The 19774-nt window shown below is 55.9% G+C and overlaps 1 protein-coding gene across 1 annotated transcript; it reads left to right on the top strand.

Moving 5' to 3' along the window:
* Window positions 1–4476: 4476 nt before the first annotated feature.
* On the top strand, window positions 4477–13929 carry ANGPTL4 (angiopoietin like 4). Its single transcript, XM_067312675.1, has 7 exons — window positions 4477–5007; window positions 5282–5392; window positions 5977–6109; window positions 10652–10765; window positions 10860–10955; window positions 11280–11555; window positions 12193–13929. The coding sequence occupies exons 1-7, from the start codon at window positions 4477–4479 to the stop codon at window positions 12372–12374; spliced, it is 1443 nt and encodes a 480-aa protein (XP_067168776.1). The 3' UTR covers window positions 12375–13929.
* Window positions 13930–19774: the final 5845 nt, after the last annotated feature.

Here is a 19774-nt window from a genome sequence, read left to right as displayed (position 1 = left end):
GGGCTGAGCAGCCGCAGGAATTTATTCGAGTTCAGCTCGCGCTGAACTTTCGCCCAGTGACCTGCTGGGTCAGCGTGGGAAGGAGCGGGATGGAGACGGGCAGAGAACAAAGACGCTCATCACAGCCCGCCCGCCACTCACGGGGCGACACACCGGGGCTGCAAAATGTTTACGCGCCACGAGATGTGCGAATGGTGTCTCCGGTAGCTGCTCGCGCGGGGGGCACTGCCTTTCCCAGCAGGCAGAGGCAGGCTGGGCTGGGCTGGGGGGGGGATTGCGTGGAAGAGGTGGTGTTGGAAATGAAATGCAAATCACTCATCCAAAGTTGCTTCAGCAGAAGAAATACGGGGGATAAAAGACCTCATAGCAAAGTAAACTCCTCTCTCTGCGCTCCTCTGCCCTCAGATCCCACGCAGGGGGTGGCTGTGGGGATGAGGGGACCCTGTGACTGCAGAGGGATCCCCCCCCCCCCCCAAATAACTTGCTCTGGAGTCTGCTGTTCTCTCACCGAGACCCTGCTGGGGCCACAGGGTTGACCCCAGCTGGACATACCCCACTGGAGCATGCAGAGACCCGACTAGGGTCGTTCCACGGGCCAGGACACCTTGCTGCTCCCTGGGGTGCTCGGGTGTCCCAAAGGCTTCCGGGTCTGCTGGGCTGGGACAGGGTCCTTGTGGGGTCCCCTCTGGGGGTGGACCAGCTGCACGGGGGGGAGAGGCCGTGGGAAGGGGACAGCATTGCCCCCAGTCTGCCAGCCCCAGCCCCGGGAGCTGACACCGGTCCCGGGGTCCTGCCTCACGGCCCGCACGGGATGCAGCAGCCAGGGCTGCACCTTGGCCATAGCCAGGCGCTTTCCCGCTGTCACGCTCTCCTGATGGCCTCGGCTCCTCCGCGGGGATGGGTGACGGCTGCCCAGGCTGTGCACGGGCTCCCAGACCCTGGCAGAGAGAGAGGGGCGAGGAGCAGGTCTCGCCTTCCCCATCTCCCAAACCAGCTCTCCGCAGCGGAGCTGATCACGGGGTGCCGGGCAGCCAGGGACACGCAGGGATTTCCACCGAAGTCCATTTCCGTGCGGGACGGACCTGGGCTCCCTGTCAGCACGGAGAAATGCGCTGCGAGATAAAACTGCTTGGGACAGTCCATTTTAAGCTCTGTTTAAACTCGAGTGCATCTGACTACAGGCAGCACCTTTCCATTAACCCACGGTCGTTCACGGCTCGGGGTAGCTCAGTGCCGGGGGGAAGTTTTCATTTTTGTATGTTAAAAATTCATATTTCTCAGGGCAAATTGGACATGTCTCAATAGGAAAATACATCCAAAGTAAAATGCATAAATCATGCGGCTTCTGAACAGGCCTCTGCATCTTACATGAGCTCTCGCCTGTCTCAGCACAGACACTACCACTGCAGAAAATAACTAGTGGGAACATGTTGACTTCGGTACGTACATAACCCCGTCGTTTCCAGGCCGCTATGTGGGGCAAACTGACGTTGGGTAACTCCAGGGCAGGCAGCTGAGTTCCACGCAGGATTTATTTAGCCTGACGTCGTTAACGTGGAATAATACTCAACCCTTGAAATTGTGTTTCTCTGTTTGTCCCGGTGACTCGAGTGTTTTGTGTTTGCTGATCTGGAGGGCTCTTGAGACGCTGTTGAGAATCCAGCGTGGGGGCACTGCAACCTCCTGCTCTCCTGGCATGGCTCCTACCAGCTCTCCATTTTTCTGGGATGCCAAAAAATTGCAGCAACAAGATAAAAAGATAAAAGAATTTTCACATTTTCTGTGGGGGGAAAAAAAACCCTTTCTGGGAATTTTCAGCAGGGACCAGTGCTGTTGGCTGTCCCGGAAATGCTGCCTCGGGGTGACACCCGGCAGCAGTCCTTGGAAAGCTGGATGGACCCAAGTGCTGCCCCCAGCCTGTCGGCCCCCCTTGCCACACAGTCCCCTGGGATTGGTGCCGGCAGGGCTGCGGCCGCCCCTCCAGCACCCCCGGGCGAAGCTGCGGCATGTGTAGCAGGGTGCCCATCAGGGAAGGCAGCTGTGCAACATCTGGCACGACCTGGAGGCCCCTGCACAGGGCCAGCCAAGCTTTCCGTCTCTTGCCCCATCTCCTCGCATTGCCCCTCGGGGCAGGGGAGCCCGGCGATGCCACGGGCCTGGCTCAGCCTTGCCCCCCACGCAGCGGGGAGACCCCACCGGCCGTGGAATAAATGAGAAACCAACGCCAGAGCAGGGCGCTGGGGGAAAAGGGGGCTCTCAGGACTCAGTGCTGGTCCGAAGGCCAGGGTATTTCCCAAATTCCTCCTTCCCCACCTCCCACCTCTGTAACTCCTCCCCGCGCTGTTGGTGTTGGGCGCTCGCCGGCAGGACCCGCCGAGCCTCAGCCTCTCACTCACCCCTTTGGCGAGAAGCAGCTTGTGAGCGCGGCTGGGAGACGGGCCCAGGGCCAGCAGAGCAAGAAACCGCTGGTATTTGTTCCTACAGGAACCTCCTAAAGCTTTGTACATAAACACAACTACACCAGAGAGATGCACAACAGGGTTTTTATCCCCCCAGAGGAAAAACATGGGAACCCCTGAATATTAGCTACCTGCTCAGGCACAGGAAAACCAGTTTGGCTGATGGAAGAGCTGTGTGTGCACATAAACTTGTGCAAGGCTGGGTGCCACGGGAGCGGCTGAGCTTAAAAATTGTCTGGGCAAAGCCATAATTAAGTGGCGCATCTCAAAAACAGCCTTGGCAAAACTCAGCTGCGAGCTCTCCGGGGCTGGGCAAGGAAAGCCGTTTCTGAATGTCAGCCCATTGCCGGCTGCACCGGCAGGTGGCACAGGGACTGCTGGAAGGGCAAATCACGCTGCTGAGCACACTCAGACAAAATGAGAAGGCTTGGCCCCGAGAACAGAACGGATGGGCCGTAGTCCGAGCCGTAGGGCTGGGAACAGCGCGGCCGGGATCGAGGCACAACTGCTGCAGTCCCAGGTAAGCGCATGGGGCTGAGCGGAGAGGAGCTCAGCACGAGCTGCCCACGCAGCCCTCGCCCTGCGCGAGCTCAGCGGGAGCCAGATGGGCAGGCAGGGAACAGCGAGCAGCGGAAAGCAGGGACTTCGCCCCTGAAGATGGTGCAGATGAGAGAGGAGCTTCCTGCTCCAGGATGCACTTTGTGAAGGAGGTACTGAAAAGAGCTGCAAAAGCAACCGGGCGGCAGGAGGAAACGCCTGGCAGGGATGGAGCAGAAGGGCTCCATCTGCTCTTATCCGAGCAGAGCCGCGAGTGGCTTCACCGCAGTGTGTGAATTCCTTCATGGGGAGAAAAACCAGAAACTGAAAACCTCTTTAAGCCAGTGGAAAAAGGCAAGATGAGGGAAGAGCTGGTATCTGAAGTCAGACATTCACAGAAGAAATAAGGTGCACATTTTTGCATAGAGATGGTGGTTTAACCCTTAGAGGGGGGAGGATTTTGTTATCCTTTGCACTCGGGAAGACTGGCAGCCTTTAGAGGAGCAATTGTCCCCAAACCTGAGCTTTCAGCAGGGCAGAGGTGGGAATGACTATGCACCGGCCATGCTAGCCGTTTCCTTCCACTCTGACACCAGCCAGGCTCCCATGATACAGGGGAACAACTTGCACCCCGACATGGCACCCTGCTCACCCCATGGGTGCACAGAGGAGCTGGCTCCAAGCTCCTGGAAGCTGGGAGCCTGCCAGGCTCTGCCAGACGCCTGGGCAGTGCTGGGAGCCCTGTGCCTGCAGCATGCACCCACCCCAGGGCCAGTGGCACCCGGCAGGTCCCTGCAGCCACAGTGGACACACACTCCAGCACCTCCAGCACCCAGTGGGGCATGGCCTGGGTGCCCTGCACCCACCACACGCACCCACCCCAGGGCCAGCAGCACCCAGTGGGGCATGGCCTGGCCCTCTGTGGGGAGCTCTGCGCTGAGGGGTCCCTCATCCAAAGGGTGAGGACATGGGTGCCCCACCGCGGGGGAGCAGCGCCCACGGCTGGGGGCTCCGTGGGGCTTGCTCCAAGGGGGACCAAGCGGCAGGGCTCGGTGGCGATGGGGCTGGGTGAGGGTGAGCCCCCCGCCGCCGCCAGCGGGGCTGGAACGGGCAAGGGGCGAGCGGCTGGGCGTGGGCAGGGCTGGACGCGGGGCCGCCCCGAGCCGGGGTGAGGGGCGAGCGCGGGGCTGCCCCGGGCAGCGCGTGCGGGCAGGGCCCGGCGGGGCTGGAGCGGGGGTCGCCCCGGTGGGGCGCGGGCGCCGCTGGCCCGGGGGCGCGGCGGCAGCGCCGGGCCGGGCAAGCGGCGAAGGGGGCGAACAAAGCGGCGCGGGGGGGCCGGGCGGCGCGGTGCGGGGGGGCGCGGTGCGGGGGGGCCGGGCGGCGGGGCGGGCCGGCCCCGGGCACTCCCCGCCGTGATGCAAGGCAGCGGCTATAAAAGGGGCGGCGCGGCGGCGGGGCGCACACTCGGTGCCGGCTCGCCATGCAGCTCGCCGGGGCAGCGCTGGTGCTGTGCACCGCCGCGGTGGCGGCAGCAGCGGGCATGGCCGTGGGACCGGCAGCGGCGCGGCCCGGGGCCGAGCGGCGGGCGGCGGCGGCGGGCAGCAAGGAGCGGCGGGCGCAGTTCGCCTCCTGGGACGAGGTGAACGTGATCGCCCACGGGCTGCTGCAGCTCGGCCACGGCCTCAAGGAGCACGTGGACAAGACGAAGGGGCAGATGCGGGAGCTGGGCAGCCGCCTCAGCGCCCACAACACCTCCATGGGGCGGCTGCTGCGGCAGGCGCGGGAGACGCAGGAGCAGGGCGAGCTGCTGCGCGCCAGCGTGCGGGAGCTGGAGGGCCGCGGCCGGCAGCTCTTCAACCTCTCCGAGGCGCTGCGGCAGCGCCTGGAGGAGGTGGCGGCCGACAAAGCCGAGATCCAGGGCCGCCTGGAGCAGCTGGAGAGCCGCGTCCGGCAGGTGCTGCAGGCGCGGCCCTCCGAGAACCAGAGCGCCAAGGACCTGGGCGCGCTGCAGGTGAGCACCGGGAGCGGGCGGCGGGGGCACCGGCTCCGGGGGGGGGAGCGGGGGGCCCCCGACCCACCCGGGGGCACCGGGAGCGGCCCCGGTGGGGGGACCCGACCCACCCGGGAGCACTGGGCACGGCCAGCGGGGACCAGCCCCAGGGCACCGGGAGCAGCCCGCGGGGACTGGCCGGCGAGGGGATCCGCCTGCCGGGCTCCGCACGGTGTTTGCAGCACAGCCGGCTGCACCCGGGGCTGCAGGGTTCACCTCTCTTCCCCCCCCGCAGTCCCTGATGGACGCGCAGAACTCGCGAATCGAGGAGCTCTTGCAGAAGATCAAGCAGCAGCAGTACAAGCTGGACAAGCAGAACCTGCAGATCAAAAGCTTGCAGAGCAAGGTGAGCTCCAGCCTGGCTCTGCAGCGCGGTGGCTGTGGGGTTGGGGGGGGGCAGCAGCCCTGTCCTGCACGCTGTGGGCTTCTGGGACCCCAGCCCCATCCAGTTTCTCACAGCCCAGCCTACACTTGGGCTCTGGCAGAAGTAGCCACAGTGCTGCTGTTACCTGGCTTCAAGGGCTCTGCAAAAGGCATGGTCTTAGGGTCTCATGTAGTCCCTGTGCTGCAGTGTTGATGCAGGAGTAGCAAAAGACCAAAACTGGGAGCTTCTTGAGGTTTTGGGCAGTGAAATGTGAGGAATTAGTGTGTGGGAACTGAGCCTCTCTGGGCTGTTGCCTTTTTGGTTTATCTGCAGAATAAATGCATTAGCATGAATGTGGAAAAAACCCCACCATTCCTGGTTTTGCCAGCCTCAGATGCCTCCTATTTCATGAGCTTTCTGGGCAATTTCAGCCCTAGCTCTGGTCTGACCCCTGTAGCATCACCTTGGTCACAGGGGAGCAGCTGAAGCTTTGGCTGATCAGCTCCCCTGAGCTGAAAAACAGCTGAGCTAAAACTGTTCTGACTTGCCTCCTTTTTTAACCTCAGGTGAATCTACTGATCCCTTTACATCTGAAGGACAACAAAACTCAGTCTCCAAAGTGGAAGATAAACTTGAAGAAGAGCCTCAGCTACGCCAACCAAAGCCAGAATGCTAGTGTGGAGTCTGTGCTGCCCCAGAGTGAGTATCTGCACGTGCCACTCTGCTTTTCCTTGCTGGATCAAACCAGCAGCAATTTCATCCCTTCAGAAACAAAAGGGTCAGTTGTCCTGATTCAGGATGTGAGATTTGCTTGCAAGACTAGGACTTGGGAGTTTGGTCAGAATTGGGGAGAGCTGGAGCATGGGCAGGATCAAGCCTTCTGGTCAGTATTAGCCCAATGGGAATTTAAGGATTTAAGAGGGATTTTTCTGCCTGACATCAAGAATGCAGTCAAAAACAAAGGAATTCTGCTAGAGGGTATTTGTCAAAGAGGACCTGGGACTGGCAGGTGTGCGGGGGTCGAATGGTGGAAGGAAAGGAGAATCTCTGCTCTCTGGAGATAGGTCTTGTTCACTGCTCTCACTTTTGCCAGATACAAACTGCTTCTCCGTCTGTGTCCTTCTGGAGGAGGGGAAGGGTGTGCTGGACCATGAGCTGATAGCTAGATCCTAGTGCATCCATCTCCCTTGGTGCATGTTTGGGTCCTGTACCTGGGGAGACAAGTATTCCAGCTCTCGCTTTCCTTGGAGAAGGATGCTTAGCTCCAGCAAGCACCTGGAGAGTGAAGGCATGGAGACTTGCAGTCCTGGGAAACCTGTGCCAGAACAGGAAAGTGGATATTTGCATCTGGAGCCCCTGGCTCTGACTGGAGCATCCTCTTTGTTGGCAAGCGGGATGGAGAGCTCCTGTAGAGCGAGGGGGGAGCAGAGCAGCCCGGAGCGAGTGGCTTGGTGGTTGACCCCAGCTGTGCTGCACGCTGTGGCCTCTCTCCCAGACAGGAACTTGCATTCCCGCAGGGTTCACTGCCCAGGAGCAGCTGCTGTCATGTTATGTCAACTAAATCACAGCGCTGGCTCCGGTGGCCGGGGAAGCGTCTGTGCAGCTGTCTGGGGATGTCCAGTTCGAGCCAAACAAACTGAGTAGGGTGAGGATGTGCGGGGAAATCCTGCCCAGGGCTTAACTCGGGGATAGCTACAGGGAAACACATGGTCATTTGTATGTGCTGCCCGGAGCTGTCATCAGGGTGCCTGAAAGCTGGGCTGGCAGAACAAAGAGCCAAAGAGTCAATGCAGATAAGGAGAGAGGTGGAACGTAGTGCTCAAATCCTCCTGGTGCTCAGCTCGGCGGGGCTGGCCAGCCCTCAGCAGGGCTGCGGTGAGGTCTCTGTAGGCCAGAGCAGTGTCTAGCAAGCTGGAGAACTGTCTCAAAACTGTTTCTCCCAGCTGTTTCCCTTGTGACTTGCCCTCAGCAGTATCTCTGCTGCTCTGCTCTCAGATCTGGGTTATGCTGAAGGCTGGGAACATGGATATGGGCTAGGTCTCTTGCTATTTAGAGTGACTGGTGTTGAACCCAAGCTGTGCTGGCTGCTCTGCGCTGGCTGGTGGGGTGCTTGGTGCAGCCCCTGCAAAGTGCAGTTGGACACAGCAAGTGGCTGCAGAGGGAGGGTGCAAATTCTTGGTACCTTCTTGTGCCACATGGTCCCTGTCCCATGCGGGGCCCATCTGATGGGCAACGCTGAGCTTCCCCAGCAAGCCAGGACATCCCAGCTCCGCGGGATCAGTGCTTCCACCCTGCTAGGCCAAGCTGTGAGCTGCCCCTCTCTTGCCTAATCCCCGATGTTGATATCGCTGAAAGAAAACAAATTGGCTTCCTCTCATTACCAAGTAGAGTGAGTTTTCTGGCAAGTCTTAAAGCACAAAATATCCGTCGGGCCAGCCCCGTGCCCTCTGCCTGGGAGGCTTGCCTGGGAGGCTTGCCGGCTGCGTTCCTAGCCAGGAAGGCTTGTGCCTGAGGCTGCTCCCTGCCCATCCATGGTCAGGCCAACCCGCAATGCCGGCATGGCTCCGGGGAACAGCAACGAGCTCCACCAGCAGCCTTTTCAGAAAGACCCTTTTATTTGCATCCAGTGAACACAAGTTTTCAGGCCAGAGATGGCACTGGGCCAAGCATGTGAAAGTTGAAGGCTTGGAGCAGCCTGGGGAGCGAAAGGTTTAATCACTTGCAGAAAGAGGATCCACGTCTTTAGGCAGCGCCTGTGCTGCCTGGCAGCCGGCCGAGTAGGGGAAAGGTAAAGCCCCGCTCTCCCCATGGCGCTGGGACTCTCCAAAATAATTGGCTGGGGAGGGTGAGGAGGAGGCGACGCAAACAGATCCTTGGGGGGAGGAAGTAAGCCGCAGGCAGGAACGCCCTGCCATCTTCAAGGAACGGTGTTTATCCCAGCCTGGTGACCTTTGCGTCATGCCTGGAGATCCTGTTCAGTAAATACGGTGCCATGCCTGGGGCAGCTCCAGCAAGCCTTGTTGATCCAAACTCTTGTTTGGCTAAATAAAGGGGGAGGGGAAGAAAAACATCCCGAGCAGCCGTGAGCTCTTGTTGTTCTGCTGGTGCCATACGGATGTGCAACATGAACTGGAACTAACGAGAGCGTTCCTCAAACAAAACGATTGAGTGGAGGCTGTTCGAGCAGCTGCATCTCATTCAGCTGCTTGAAAGTCCCTGCTGCACCAGGAAAACACAAGAGATAAGAGAGCAGTAGGTTTGGCCAGAGCCCAGAAAAGAAAAATGAGGAACGGGGCCGACTTCTGCACGCTGGAGCCACGTGGCGTACCTGTGCATCAGCAAGGGCGCCCGGGCACCGTCCCAGCAGCTACTGGGAGATAAGGTGGAAGCAGCGGGGAAGCGTGCTGAGAAGGGAGGATCCGACCTCTGGGAGGGCGAGACAGGCAGGTGGTGTCGCTGGGCTCGCTGGTACCGGGACCCTCCTAGATGTCTGCGCTGCCTTGCTTTGGGAGCTGGGGTTTCTCCAGCTGTGGAGTCAGGTCTTGTTGGTTGGCAGCTATCACCAAGGTGTTTTTCCTTCCTCCAGGCCCTGTTTGGCTTGCCCAGCTGTGCTTGCTTAGAAAGCAAGGATATGGGTGATGCGCTCGGTCTTCTCGGCCTTCTTGGTGGCTTTGTGCATCTTGTTCCTTCATGCAAAATGCCCGTCCTGGGCCCACGTATGGGCTGACCTGGGTGAAGGCTCTGGGCTGCTCAGCACCCGCCGTCCTGCGGCGCGGCAGGAAGGTGGCCGGCCCCCCCACGCCGTCCCGGCCCCTTGCCACCAAAGGCCTCGTGCCCAAAGCCGGTGGGCAAACCTCGGGCTCCGAGAGCCGCTCTCCCCGGCACACTGTGCTGCCAGGGCTGCGGCGCTGAGCTCCGCCGTGCCGGCTCCGGCGCGGCCATGCTGGCCGGTGGCTCCGGGCTTGGGGCCGGGGTGGGGGATGCGAGCGGCTCCGGCTGCAGCCAAGTAAGGGAAAGTTCATCGCGGGGGGGGCACCGGGGACACCAGCCCCCAGCACGGCCCCGGGGGCGCAGGCTGGCGGGGGCAGAGGTTTCCATTTCTGCTCCTTCCCCCCGTCCCTCTCGCGCTGGTGCTCGGGGCAGCTGTGAGCAGCCGACGTCCTTTCCGCCGCTCTGCGCCGGGCTCGGGAAGCGCGTGCGGCCCGTGGAGAACAGACCTGCCTTTGTCTGCGGCCGGGGGCACCTGTCCCAACCCCCCTGGACAAAGAGCCGCTTGAGAGCACCGCCGCGAGGCTAAAGTCCCCCGTGCGTCCTACCCCGGCCTTTCGCCGTGGGTTTTGTAACAGGTTCCTCCGAGCGAGCGCTCCTGCGTGGACTTTTAACGGCGCTGTTGAAACGGCGCTTTGCTGGCAGCGCGGGGCAAAGTCCCGGCAGGGGAGGAAGACGAGGTGGGAGCTCGGCCCTCGGGCTGACGCCTGCGGGCAGCAGCCCCTTGGCGAACGGGCAGGCGAGCCAGCGGCGGTTTGACCCCGCGCGGTTCATTCCCGCGATGAGCTGCGAATCCTCTGGGGTCTGCCCGCTCCTTCCCGGTCAGCGTGTCTCGGGGCAGAAGGGTCACCGCGGCTCCGCTTGGCTCCGTGCCTCCTGGTGTCAGCTGGCAAGCAGGCCAGCAGGTTGCCTGGCGGGCTGGAGGACTCGAGGGATGTCTGGCTTGGACTGGGAGCGGGTGGTCATGTGCTGAATGACTGGCCGGTGTTCCTGACTTTAGGACTTTCTTGCGGTTTCTTTCTGCCCTTGGAGACCACTCCGATGTCAGGGGGTGAGATGGGGAAGGCTTCCCCTTGCGTGGGTCTGCCTTCATCGCTGCGGCTACGTCGCTATCCGTTCCTAAGCGGGCTGCTGCCTGCCTGCAGCCGGTGAGGAGGGAGCTGGAAAGCTCATGGGGTTTCTCTGTGCTCTCCAGTCCTGGGTCACCAGATCCTGGCCCAATGCCCAGCTTCTGCCTCGGACAGGAGCCCAAGGAGCTAGATTTGGGTAAACTGGAAGACACTGGGGCACTAGCATTTTAACTGCCCTGGTGTCTGGATCTGTCTCCCGATCTACAGAGCCGCAGTGACCGATGCACGTGCCTGGCTGGGCTCGTGCCCAGGGATAGAAGTGCTAGGACTGTGATAGGAGTAACCTGTTGAGGAAGTGAAACTCAGGGCAGTCATCTTAACTGCCTTCTCTTTCTTTCCACAGAACTTCCAGAGAATTGTCAGCAGCTCTTCCTGGAAGGGCAGCAAAGCAGTGGTGTTTTCCAGGTCCAGCCCCCTGGGTCTCAGCCCTTCAAAGTCTACTGCGACATGACAGCAGGTAAAGTGGTGGAGAGGCTGTGTGTCCCTCCAGATTTTGCACAGTGGCCTTGCAAATTGTAGCCCTGAAATGACCAAATTCTCTCTTCCCACAGAAGGTGGCTGGACAGTGATCCAGAGGCGTAGAGACGGCTCTGTGGACTTTGACCAGCTTTGGGATGCCTATAAGAATGGCTTTGGAGACCTTCATGGTAGGTGGATGACGGCGTCTATCTTCTTATCATGGGATAAGTGGTATCTTAATACAGCACAAGATGTTCCCTCTTGCTGGCCCCTGGAGATCTCCACCCACCACAGCGCAGTGTTGGGATGAGGAGGGGGGAGGTCACTTTTCACAGACCAAGTGTCCTTGCTCTTTCTGACTCTTGCTGTAAGTGCCAGACCAAGTCCTAATGTTGGAGTGTCCTGGGTTGTCCTGTTTAGGGTCCTGCCTATCTCTGGAGCAGTGTGCTCCTCTCTGCTTTGCACAGCATGTCTGTGTACCTGCAACCAATGCAAACTGTCTTGTGTTTCAGGTGACTTCTGGCTGGGCCTGGAGAAAATGCATCACCTTGTCCAAGAAGGAAGATACAATCTCTTGATTGAGCTGGAAGACTGGGAGGGAAATTCCCAGGTGGTTCAGTTTGTTTTCAGCCTTGGTGGAGAGAGCACAGCCTACACACTCAACCTGCTGGGACCTCTGTCTGGAGAGCTGGAAAATGCCATTGGGGACTTCAGGCAGCTACCCTTCTCCACTCGAGATCGCGACCATGATCTCAAAGCTGACACAAACTGTGCCAAACACCTGTCAGGTCAGTAAAATCTCTCCCTTCCTGAGCAGGCGATGTGTGCCTTCCCTTCTACCTTCTGCTGTTCGGTGCCGCTTGTGAGCACGGGGGCAGAGCCTGCAGGCGAAAGGACTGGGGCTCTGAGTGGGCTGGGACAGGGGCACTGCTACGCTAGACACCTTTGGTGTTGAGCCCAGCTTGTTTCCCACTTCCCTGGAAAACCTGCGGGAAGAATCCTTGGGAGGAGCTGTGCAGGGAACTGGAAAGAAGCTGCAACGAAGGGAAGTCTGTGGTTCAGGTCTTGACCCAAGCATCTGTCTTCATAACAGCTTTGCTGGCTGCCACCTTGCTTGGAAACCTTTCAAGAAAAGTGGAGGCCAGCCCAAAGGCCTGAGATGGGGCTGCTGAAGGGATTGATTAGTCTTTGCATGCAAGCAAAAGAGCAGCAGGGATGTGCTGACAGGGCTCAGTCTAGGCCTGAACTTGTACAAAGTCTGTGCAAAGGTTTCCAGTGCATGGGAACTCCCAAATGTGTACAAGGTCTTAACTTTCCAAAGCACTGGAGTGTGGGGAAAATGTGGGCAGCAGCTACTGTAAACCTGGCTTTCTTTTCTGTCTGGAAGTGCTGTGGATTAAACCTGCCTCTGCATTGCCTTGGTAGGTGGCTGGTGGTTCAGCACCTGTGGCCATGCCAACCTCAACGGGAAGTACTTCCGCTCCATTCCCCGCCAGAGGCATGAGCGCAAACAAGGCATCTTCTGGAAGACATGGAAAGGGAGGTACTACCCTCTGAAGTCGACCACCATGAAAATCCAACCCACAGAGCTGGAAGCAGAACCCTAAAGCTGCCATTTCAGACTTGATCCTCTTCTCTGCGGAGCACAGATGAGCTCCATCACTTGGTGTTTACAGAAAATAACCCCACCCTCCCCGGGAAGTCCACAGAGGACCATTTCTCTTGCTAGTGGCCCTTTAGTGGGCAGTGACTGTGGCATGGCACAATGCAATGATCAGCTTCTCACTGTAGGTAAAACAGCTTTGTGTTGCTGAAGCTCATGGATGAGAGCTCCCAAACCAGAAGAGGAACTGCTGGCAGGGAGAATCATCTCTAGAGCATGCAGCAGGGGTCTTCAAACCTGCCTTGTGCTGCTGCAGCGAGTTAAAGGCATCTGGTGCTTTCTGTCCTATCTGAACACTTCCATGCTGGTTTTGATCAGCTCGGCTGAGTGCTGAGGCCAGGGAAGAGGGAGGCATATGGAAGTGTTTTGCTGCCCTGGCCAGAACAGTTGGGTACTGGGCTTTGGTGTCCCATCTCTCACCGTTGCTCCCAAATGAAGTTGTATGCACTCTCCTCTGAATGTCCCCAGGCCCTCCTTCCTCCTGCCACCACTGTGGCAGCAATGAGCATCTGACATCTTAATTTTGTATTTGCTGTCCAGCCCCCACTCCAGTGACTTAAACCCAGTGAGAATATGGGTTTTGGTGGGAAAGGCACTTTGGGTGCATGAGGCTCACTTGGCTTCCCTGCCCTCTAAGGCTTCAAAGCCATGTGTTTCTGGCTGTGCTGGAACTTGCCAGGAGCAGCAAAACTCCTTCTGCTCCAGGAAATGATAGGTGAGATCCCACAGCTGATTGCACAGGGGCCACAGGAGATGTTGGAGAGCCTTTCTGGTTGCAGTCTGACTCTTGAGCTCTGCCTGGAGCCCATCGTTGCTGCTGCGCACGGCTAGGATGAGCTCTAGGACAGCACAGGTACGGAGCAGTTTTGTCCCTGGGCAAGACCAGCCTTGTCTCTTCAGCCTGTTCTTGTGAGTCGGCTGCAGCCATATATCCCCTTAAAGCCTGGAGGTCTGCCTTCTCCAGAAAGACTCCCCATCCTTTGCAGAGTGGGTAGCACTGTCCCTCTAGTGTGACCTGAAATTAATTTGCTTTAAAGGGCCAGGGTACAGCGAGGTTTCTCTGCAAGAGCACCACCAACTTCTCATGTGCGTTTCCTGAAATACAGCAAAGGTTTTCCCTTGGGAGTGGGTGTAAGAGGAGGCTCTCTGGGGAGATGTGGGCAAAACAGATCACTGAAAACCGTTACAGGCCAAGCTTCCATCTTGGGGATTCCCAAGCATCCTGCCCTATTGAAGTCATATTGACTACTGTGCTAGAGCTCCTAGCTGCTAAATATTGTAAATAGTCATTTGTAGGGTGTTGGATCTTTTTGATGAATTTCCTGTTTTAATTTGTTTCTATATATTTAAATGCAGTGTTAATAACCATGTGGTGTAATTTATAAATGTTGGCTCTGGAAGAAAAAAACCCCCTGTAGTTTGTGTATTTTAAACTTTTTTTTTGTACTAAAATATCTTTTCTGGAGATGTCTTTTAATAAAAACAAGCCTGTAAATATCCTGGCTGGATTATTTGCCTGATGATTTACCAGTGGAAATCACACAGGAGCGATGCAAGGACTCTGGGTTCAGAAACTGAGCTTGTTGGTTATTGGGCCTGAGCACAGTATTTCCTTCTGGCCTGGATTTTTAGCTGTAGCCTTATGGACCTCTCTGAGACAGCTGTCCCTGCTACAGCCCCAGCAGTGGTTTTCAGTCTCCAGAGTGTATGAACTAATACATTTTCCTCTGAAATTCAGGCTCTGGTGTAGCAAGACAATGAGCTGGCATTTCTTATTCCCTGTTTGCAGACCTGTCTCAAGTAATAGCTCCTTGATGCACAGATAACACGTTGGAAAACCCTGTGCTATGGAAATAGTCACAAACCTCATGAACAAGAGCAAAGGCTGAGGTCAGGATTACGTAAACTGATTTAACTCAGTTCTGATCAGGAAAAGCCACACAAAGGAATAACCTTTGCCTGTTTATACCATATATGACTAGTAATCTTCTCCTGAAGTATGTATCACAATTTATGGGGAAATGATTACGTATTTAGAAATGAAATGATCTGTGGGTCTAGCAGGAGCCTTAATGAAGATGATCTGCTCATCAGGTAAACTCCAGAGGTGCAGTGTGATCCCTCTCCAGCTAGATGGGCAAAACCACCAGATCTGTGGCACATCCCAAGCTGATATTGAAGCTGGAGAAAATGGCAAGCACTTATTTACTTTACTACAAAACACAAAATGGGAAAAAATGCTCATTCAGGTAGGGAAAAGCCTGGCTTATTTCTAGGATGATTAAAAATTGAAGAAAGAAATCTGGCTTTCAAAGGCTGAGTTCAGTAATGGAGATGAGAGTAAACGTGGCAGTTCCACAGAGCAACAGTATAAATAACTGACTTAGCCCAATACTTAGATGGGGCCTGCTTCCCCCAGATCCTGTGTCCGTCCTTCTTCCCTAGGGAAAATCCTGGGATTAATGATAGCCAGAAGCACAACCACACAAACAGCCCATTATACCCTGCCCTGAACTCCCCCTACTCCTGCTTGATTTTGGAAATAGAGTTTTATGGTGTTCCATTTGCTTAATTCAAAACTTGTTTAGTCCCTGGGTCCAGCTGCTACTGGAGTGCCACGTTTCAGTCCATGCGCTACCGTGACTAGACTAAGGCATTTATTTTATGCATAAAATAAAAATTGGTGAAGCAAGTACACCATATTTATTCATTGACAGATTCACATTTTTTGGCAGAACATGGCTTTGCTCTCCAGAGGTGCATTTGATCTTCAGCACCTACAGAAGCAGCCTTTGGGAGACCCCCCTAACACACAGCTCCCTGCAAACCTCGGCCCCGAGGACAACGCCAGCCGCAACAAAGCCCGTTGCAAAACACCAGCTTGGGCAAGGGTGTAGACTAGCCAAACGCACAGGTTCCTGCCTAGCCCAAGAACTAGACCTGCTGCTTTCTTCCATCTCTTGGTTTTAGCCTATTCTGCCCTGTGGTTCTCCAAGCCCTATAAATGACGATGCCACAACAAACTTTCAGACTGCAGGTCCCAACGGTGTGTATCGAGTCCCGGAGCCCTTCCAAGGCACAAGCGGATTCACCAGCTTCTGTGACCGGTCCATTTGCAGTAGAAGCAAGTCCTGGGACTCTGCCCCCACCTGAAATACTCCTTGAATCCTCCAGCCCATCCAGTTTTAACAAATACTTTAAACATAGCTTAGCGCCATATCCCGGAGCTGAAATGAAAGATGAGGCAGCTCCCTCCAGTGACGAAAGGAGAAATGGCACCCAACGCTGCAGAAAACACCACTGCAAATAGTCCTCCGGTTACGAAATGCTGCTGCTCCAAATAGGCCATGGCTCATGCACAGGCTGTAACACGTTATGCGATCCTGTGGCCCCACAGCAATTCCTAACATTATGTTCCATCTGCGGCTGCAAAAAAGCTTTCGTCATTCCTTCAGCCCAAGCAAAATGTGCTTAGAGTTCTTCGCAAAGCTTCTCAGTGCAACTGGAAGTAAAGGCCTGCTGCTAATTTTGATCACCCATCCTGTTTCTGAAAGGACTGTTTTCCACCATCCCCACTTCGTACAGGTTTTCTGCCTGTCACAGCAGTGCAAGATGAACAATATCTGCCTTTAACCCCCCAAAAGTGCAAAGCGAGAGCAGGAGGTCTGTGATGGCTGCAGGGCGAGTAGCCCGTGACGGACGCAAGCGCTCTTGGCTGCGGGGCAAGCGGAGCAGAAGCAAAGCCTCGGGTGCCACGGACAGAAAGAGCTGAGTAGAGCTGTGAGACCCCAAAGGAGTCCCAGGCATTTAGAAGGGCTGCTCCAAAGGCTGGAATCAGATGTGACCCTAGCACACGCCAGAGGAGCGTGCAGTGGGTGAAGGCAGAGGAGGTCCAGGGGACCATCGGCTAAAGAATGCAAGGTCTAGAGGATAGATAAGGTGGGACAGGGCTTTTGGGGGCAGAAATCCTGAGGCTGGCCAGAGGATAGCCTGGAGCTAAGGGCCACAGATAGAGGGAATGTGGCATCAGGGCTGGTGCCTGACTGCATGATTCAGTGCAGAGGCCAGACACATTGGCGGGAGCATATCGAACTGCACATGGAATGGACCTGGTGGGCTCCCTCAGACCATCATTAGACCAGGAAGATGTTGCGCATCAGATACCGGCATCTCGACCCAGCAGTGCACCAGTCATTTGCAGGCTGTAAGGGCTCCCTGGGCGAATGTACAAACCATGGCAACTTCCTCAGAAAGCAAGGAGAACATGGATCTGACGTCGAGAGCCACAAAACCAAACTGGCTGAACCACAGAACAGATGGGAGATATCACAGCGCATCTTTGCGCCCCCTCTTTTTTTTTTCCAGAATGGTGAAAACCAAACCAATATTTTCAAAGTATGGTGAAAAGGAAGAGCATTCACGCACACACAAAGCTGCACCAGATCTGTTAGACAGGCTTAACCCCCTGGTTTCACCCAGCGGCACTGAAAGATGTGGAAGGGGAGAAGGCCCACCTGCCTGCTCAGGCGATGTATGCAAGACAGGCATTATATCGAGCCCCTCACCAGCAACATAGGCTGTAGGATGTGCTGTTGCAGAGCAACAAAACAAAGCAAAGCAAAACAAAAAAGGCAAATTGGCAAAACTGTACTTGAACCTGAAACCTGGTGCAAATCCAAGAAATGGCAAATTAATAACAAAACATGAGTTCTCCATAACTTTCTGCCCACCTACACACCCCAGGCACCTTTCAGCCACGATAGTCAGCTTCTCTAGCAGCAGGAAGATTCACATTTGCAAAGTGGTCACTCACTCAATATGAATTGTGTTTCAGATGCCTGGCTGACACACTGCAGGATGATGCTTCCAGTCCTCCCAGTGACTTCAGCTGTTCTGCTGGAGCTTGGCATTGCCAAGAACAAATCGCTCCAAAGGCATGGGAACTCACAAGGTCAAGCTTTCCATGGAAGTGTCCATCATGGTTTTGCAAGCACTCGCATCCTTGTCAAAGACATGTCCTACGCAGAAGATTGCCAAGTATTCTGAGACCCATGGCACAAAGTCCAGCTGTAGGCCAGTCACTAGTGGTGTCCCCCAGTGGTTGCTACTGGGGCCAATATTGTTGAACATCTTCATTAATGACCTGCATGATGGGACCGAAGGCACCCTCAGCAAGTTCACAGATGACACAAAACTGGGAGGAGCGGCTGATACACCAGATGGTTGCACTGCCATTCAGAGGGACTCAACAGGCTGGAGGAATGGGGAGAGAGGAACCTCATGAAGTTCAACACAGGGAAATGCAAAGTCCTGCCCCTGGGGAGGAATCAGTCCATGCACCAGTACCTGTAGGTGCTGACCAGCTGGAGAGCAGCTTTGCTAGACGGACCTTGGGGTCCAGGGTCACAACAGGTTGTACATTGGCCTGCAGTGCACCCTCGTGGCAAAGAAGGCCAACAGTATCCAGGGCTGCATTAGGAAGATCATTGCCAGCAGGTCAAGGGAGGCGATCCTTGCCCTCTGCTCAGCCCTGGTGAGACCACATCTGGAGTGCTGTGTCCAGTTCTGGGCTCCCCCATACAAGAGAGAGAGAGATGGGCATGCTGGAGTGAGTCCAGCGAAGGGCCACAAAGATGATTAAGGGACCGGAGCACTTCTCATACAAGGAGAGGCTGAGGGAGCTGGGATTGTTTAGCCTTGAGAAGAAAAGGCTCTGGGGGATTTTTATCAGTGTTATAAATAAATATCTCACAAAGGGGTTTTCCTGCTAAACCAACCCTCCGCCCCCCCCCCCCCCCCAACAACGCTCATTCAGGACAGATAATGCAACTCATGATAATGGAACACGAACAAAGCAATGGAAGTAAAGCGCCTCCGTCACAAAACCAGCAAGGAGCCACCCTCCTCTCTCTCCTGTTACCCAGCCGCTTACGGGATATGGCATTATCGGAGGTGTGGGAGACACTTTGCCTTAGGAAACTCAAGACAGGATTATTCCACTTCCCAGGAGATTCTTCAGCCAACATGTTACAGCTGTCTCTCCTGCTGATGCTACTTAACTATTCATTGGTTGGATGCTCCATGTCCCAGGGAATGCTGTAGTCATTATACAACAGAGTCATCTGCTGCGGTCCAGCGAGGATATAAAGATCATCAACAGGAGAAAGTGATAACATGTTCCCACAGATCCTGGTTGCTAAAACTCCCCTGTGCATGGGAAGGATTAAAAGCCCAATACCGCCCATCGTAGGCAAGTACCGAGACTGCAAGGAAAAGGTGAGGAGAGAGCCTTGTTCCTCGCTTCTTCAGAAATCTCTGTCGGTCAGAGAAGAAGAACTTGCCCGGCCCATTGCTGAGCTCAGAGTTAGCATCCTCCTTAGAGCCCTGCGTCTATGAACTGTTGGCTTTCCTCCCAGCTGCCTCAATTGCCCTGTATGCAACAGCAAGGTGCGTTACATCCTCTTACATTGCGTTGATGCACTACATTAAAATAATCGTCATCCCATTTTCAGGCCCTACTTCACATACAGAATAATTTTTGCTGAGCAGAAGCTAGGTACCACCGCCGATAGCTAGCTGTTATTCCGGGTGCTGCTTGTTCGCACACTCCCACACATTTATTAGCACTTACATGTGGGAAATGGGACCCCTAGAAACGAAGATCCAAATTACCCAAGGGGTTCAGATGTCTAAGGCAGGGGTAGCTCGGTGCCTAGGCACCGCGAGGGTCTGAATCTGCGACTTGCGGAGTCAGACGGGAAGCCCAGGACAGACGGATCAGGGAACTGCACCCGCAGCTCCCACCTCCCCAGCTACCGCTCACGCACCGAGCATCTCCGAAGGCTGACAAAAATAAGCCCAAAGAAATCTCTTCCCTTCCCACTTTCTCAGCCTTCGCTCCCATGTGATAATAGAGACCCACTAGTTCTTTAGCCAGCTAAAGACTCCTCCAGGAAAAGTAGGACAGACAAGTCCTGATAAACGTAACATGGAAGAGCTAAGAAAAAGGTCTAATAAGCGGCGGGAGCTTTCCTGCACATCACAGAGAGAGAAAACATGGAGTCGCAATCTTTACCGGGAGGGTTCGTCTCGGCCACAAATCCGACACATTAAAAAAGGGACGTGACACTTGCCTGCAAGCGAACGTTGCACAGGCGCACGTTACGTAAGGTGCAAATTTAAAGCGGTGTAATTAAATCAAGGGGAACGTCTCTGTGATCCGCTTCCTTCAGAGGGGCTATCGGAGGTTTCCCTTACAGCTCGCTCTGCGCTAGGAGGATTAAGCGGCATAGCTACCCTGCCAGAAATGCGAAAAAGCATCCTGCTCGGGCCCGACACGGCAGC

The sequence above is a fragment of the Apteryx mantelli genome, chromosome 30 (genome assembly GCF_036417845.1).
Source record: "Apteryx mantelli isolate bAptMan1 chromosome 30, bAptMan1.hap1, whole genome shotgun sequence".
Taxonomy (NCBI): Eukaryota; Metazoa; Chordata; class Aves; order Apterygiformes; family Apterygidae; genus Apteryx; species Apteryx mantelli.
Note: the sequence above shows the minus strand (reverse complement) of the source record. Positions and strands in the feature narration are given on the sequence as shown.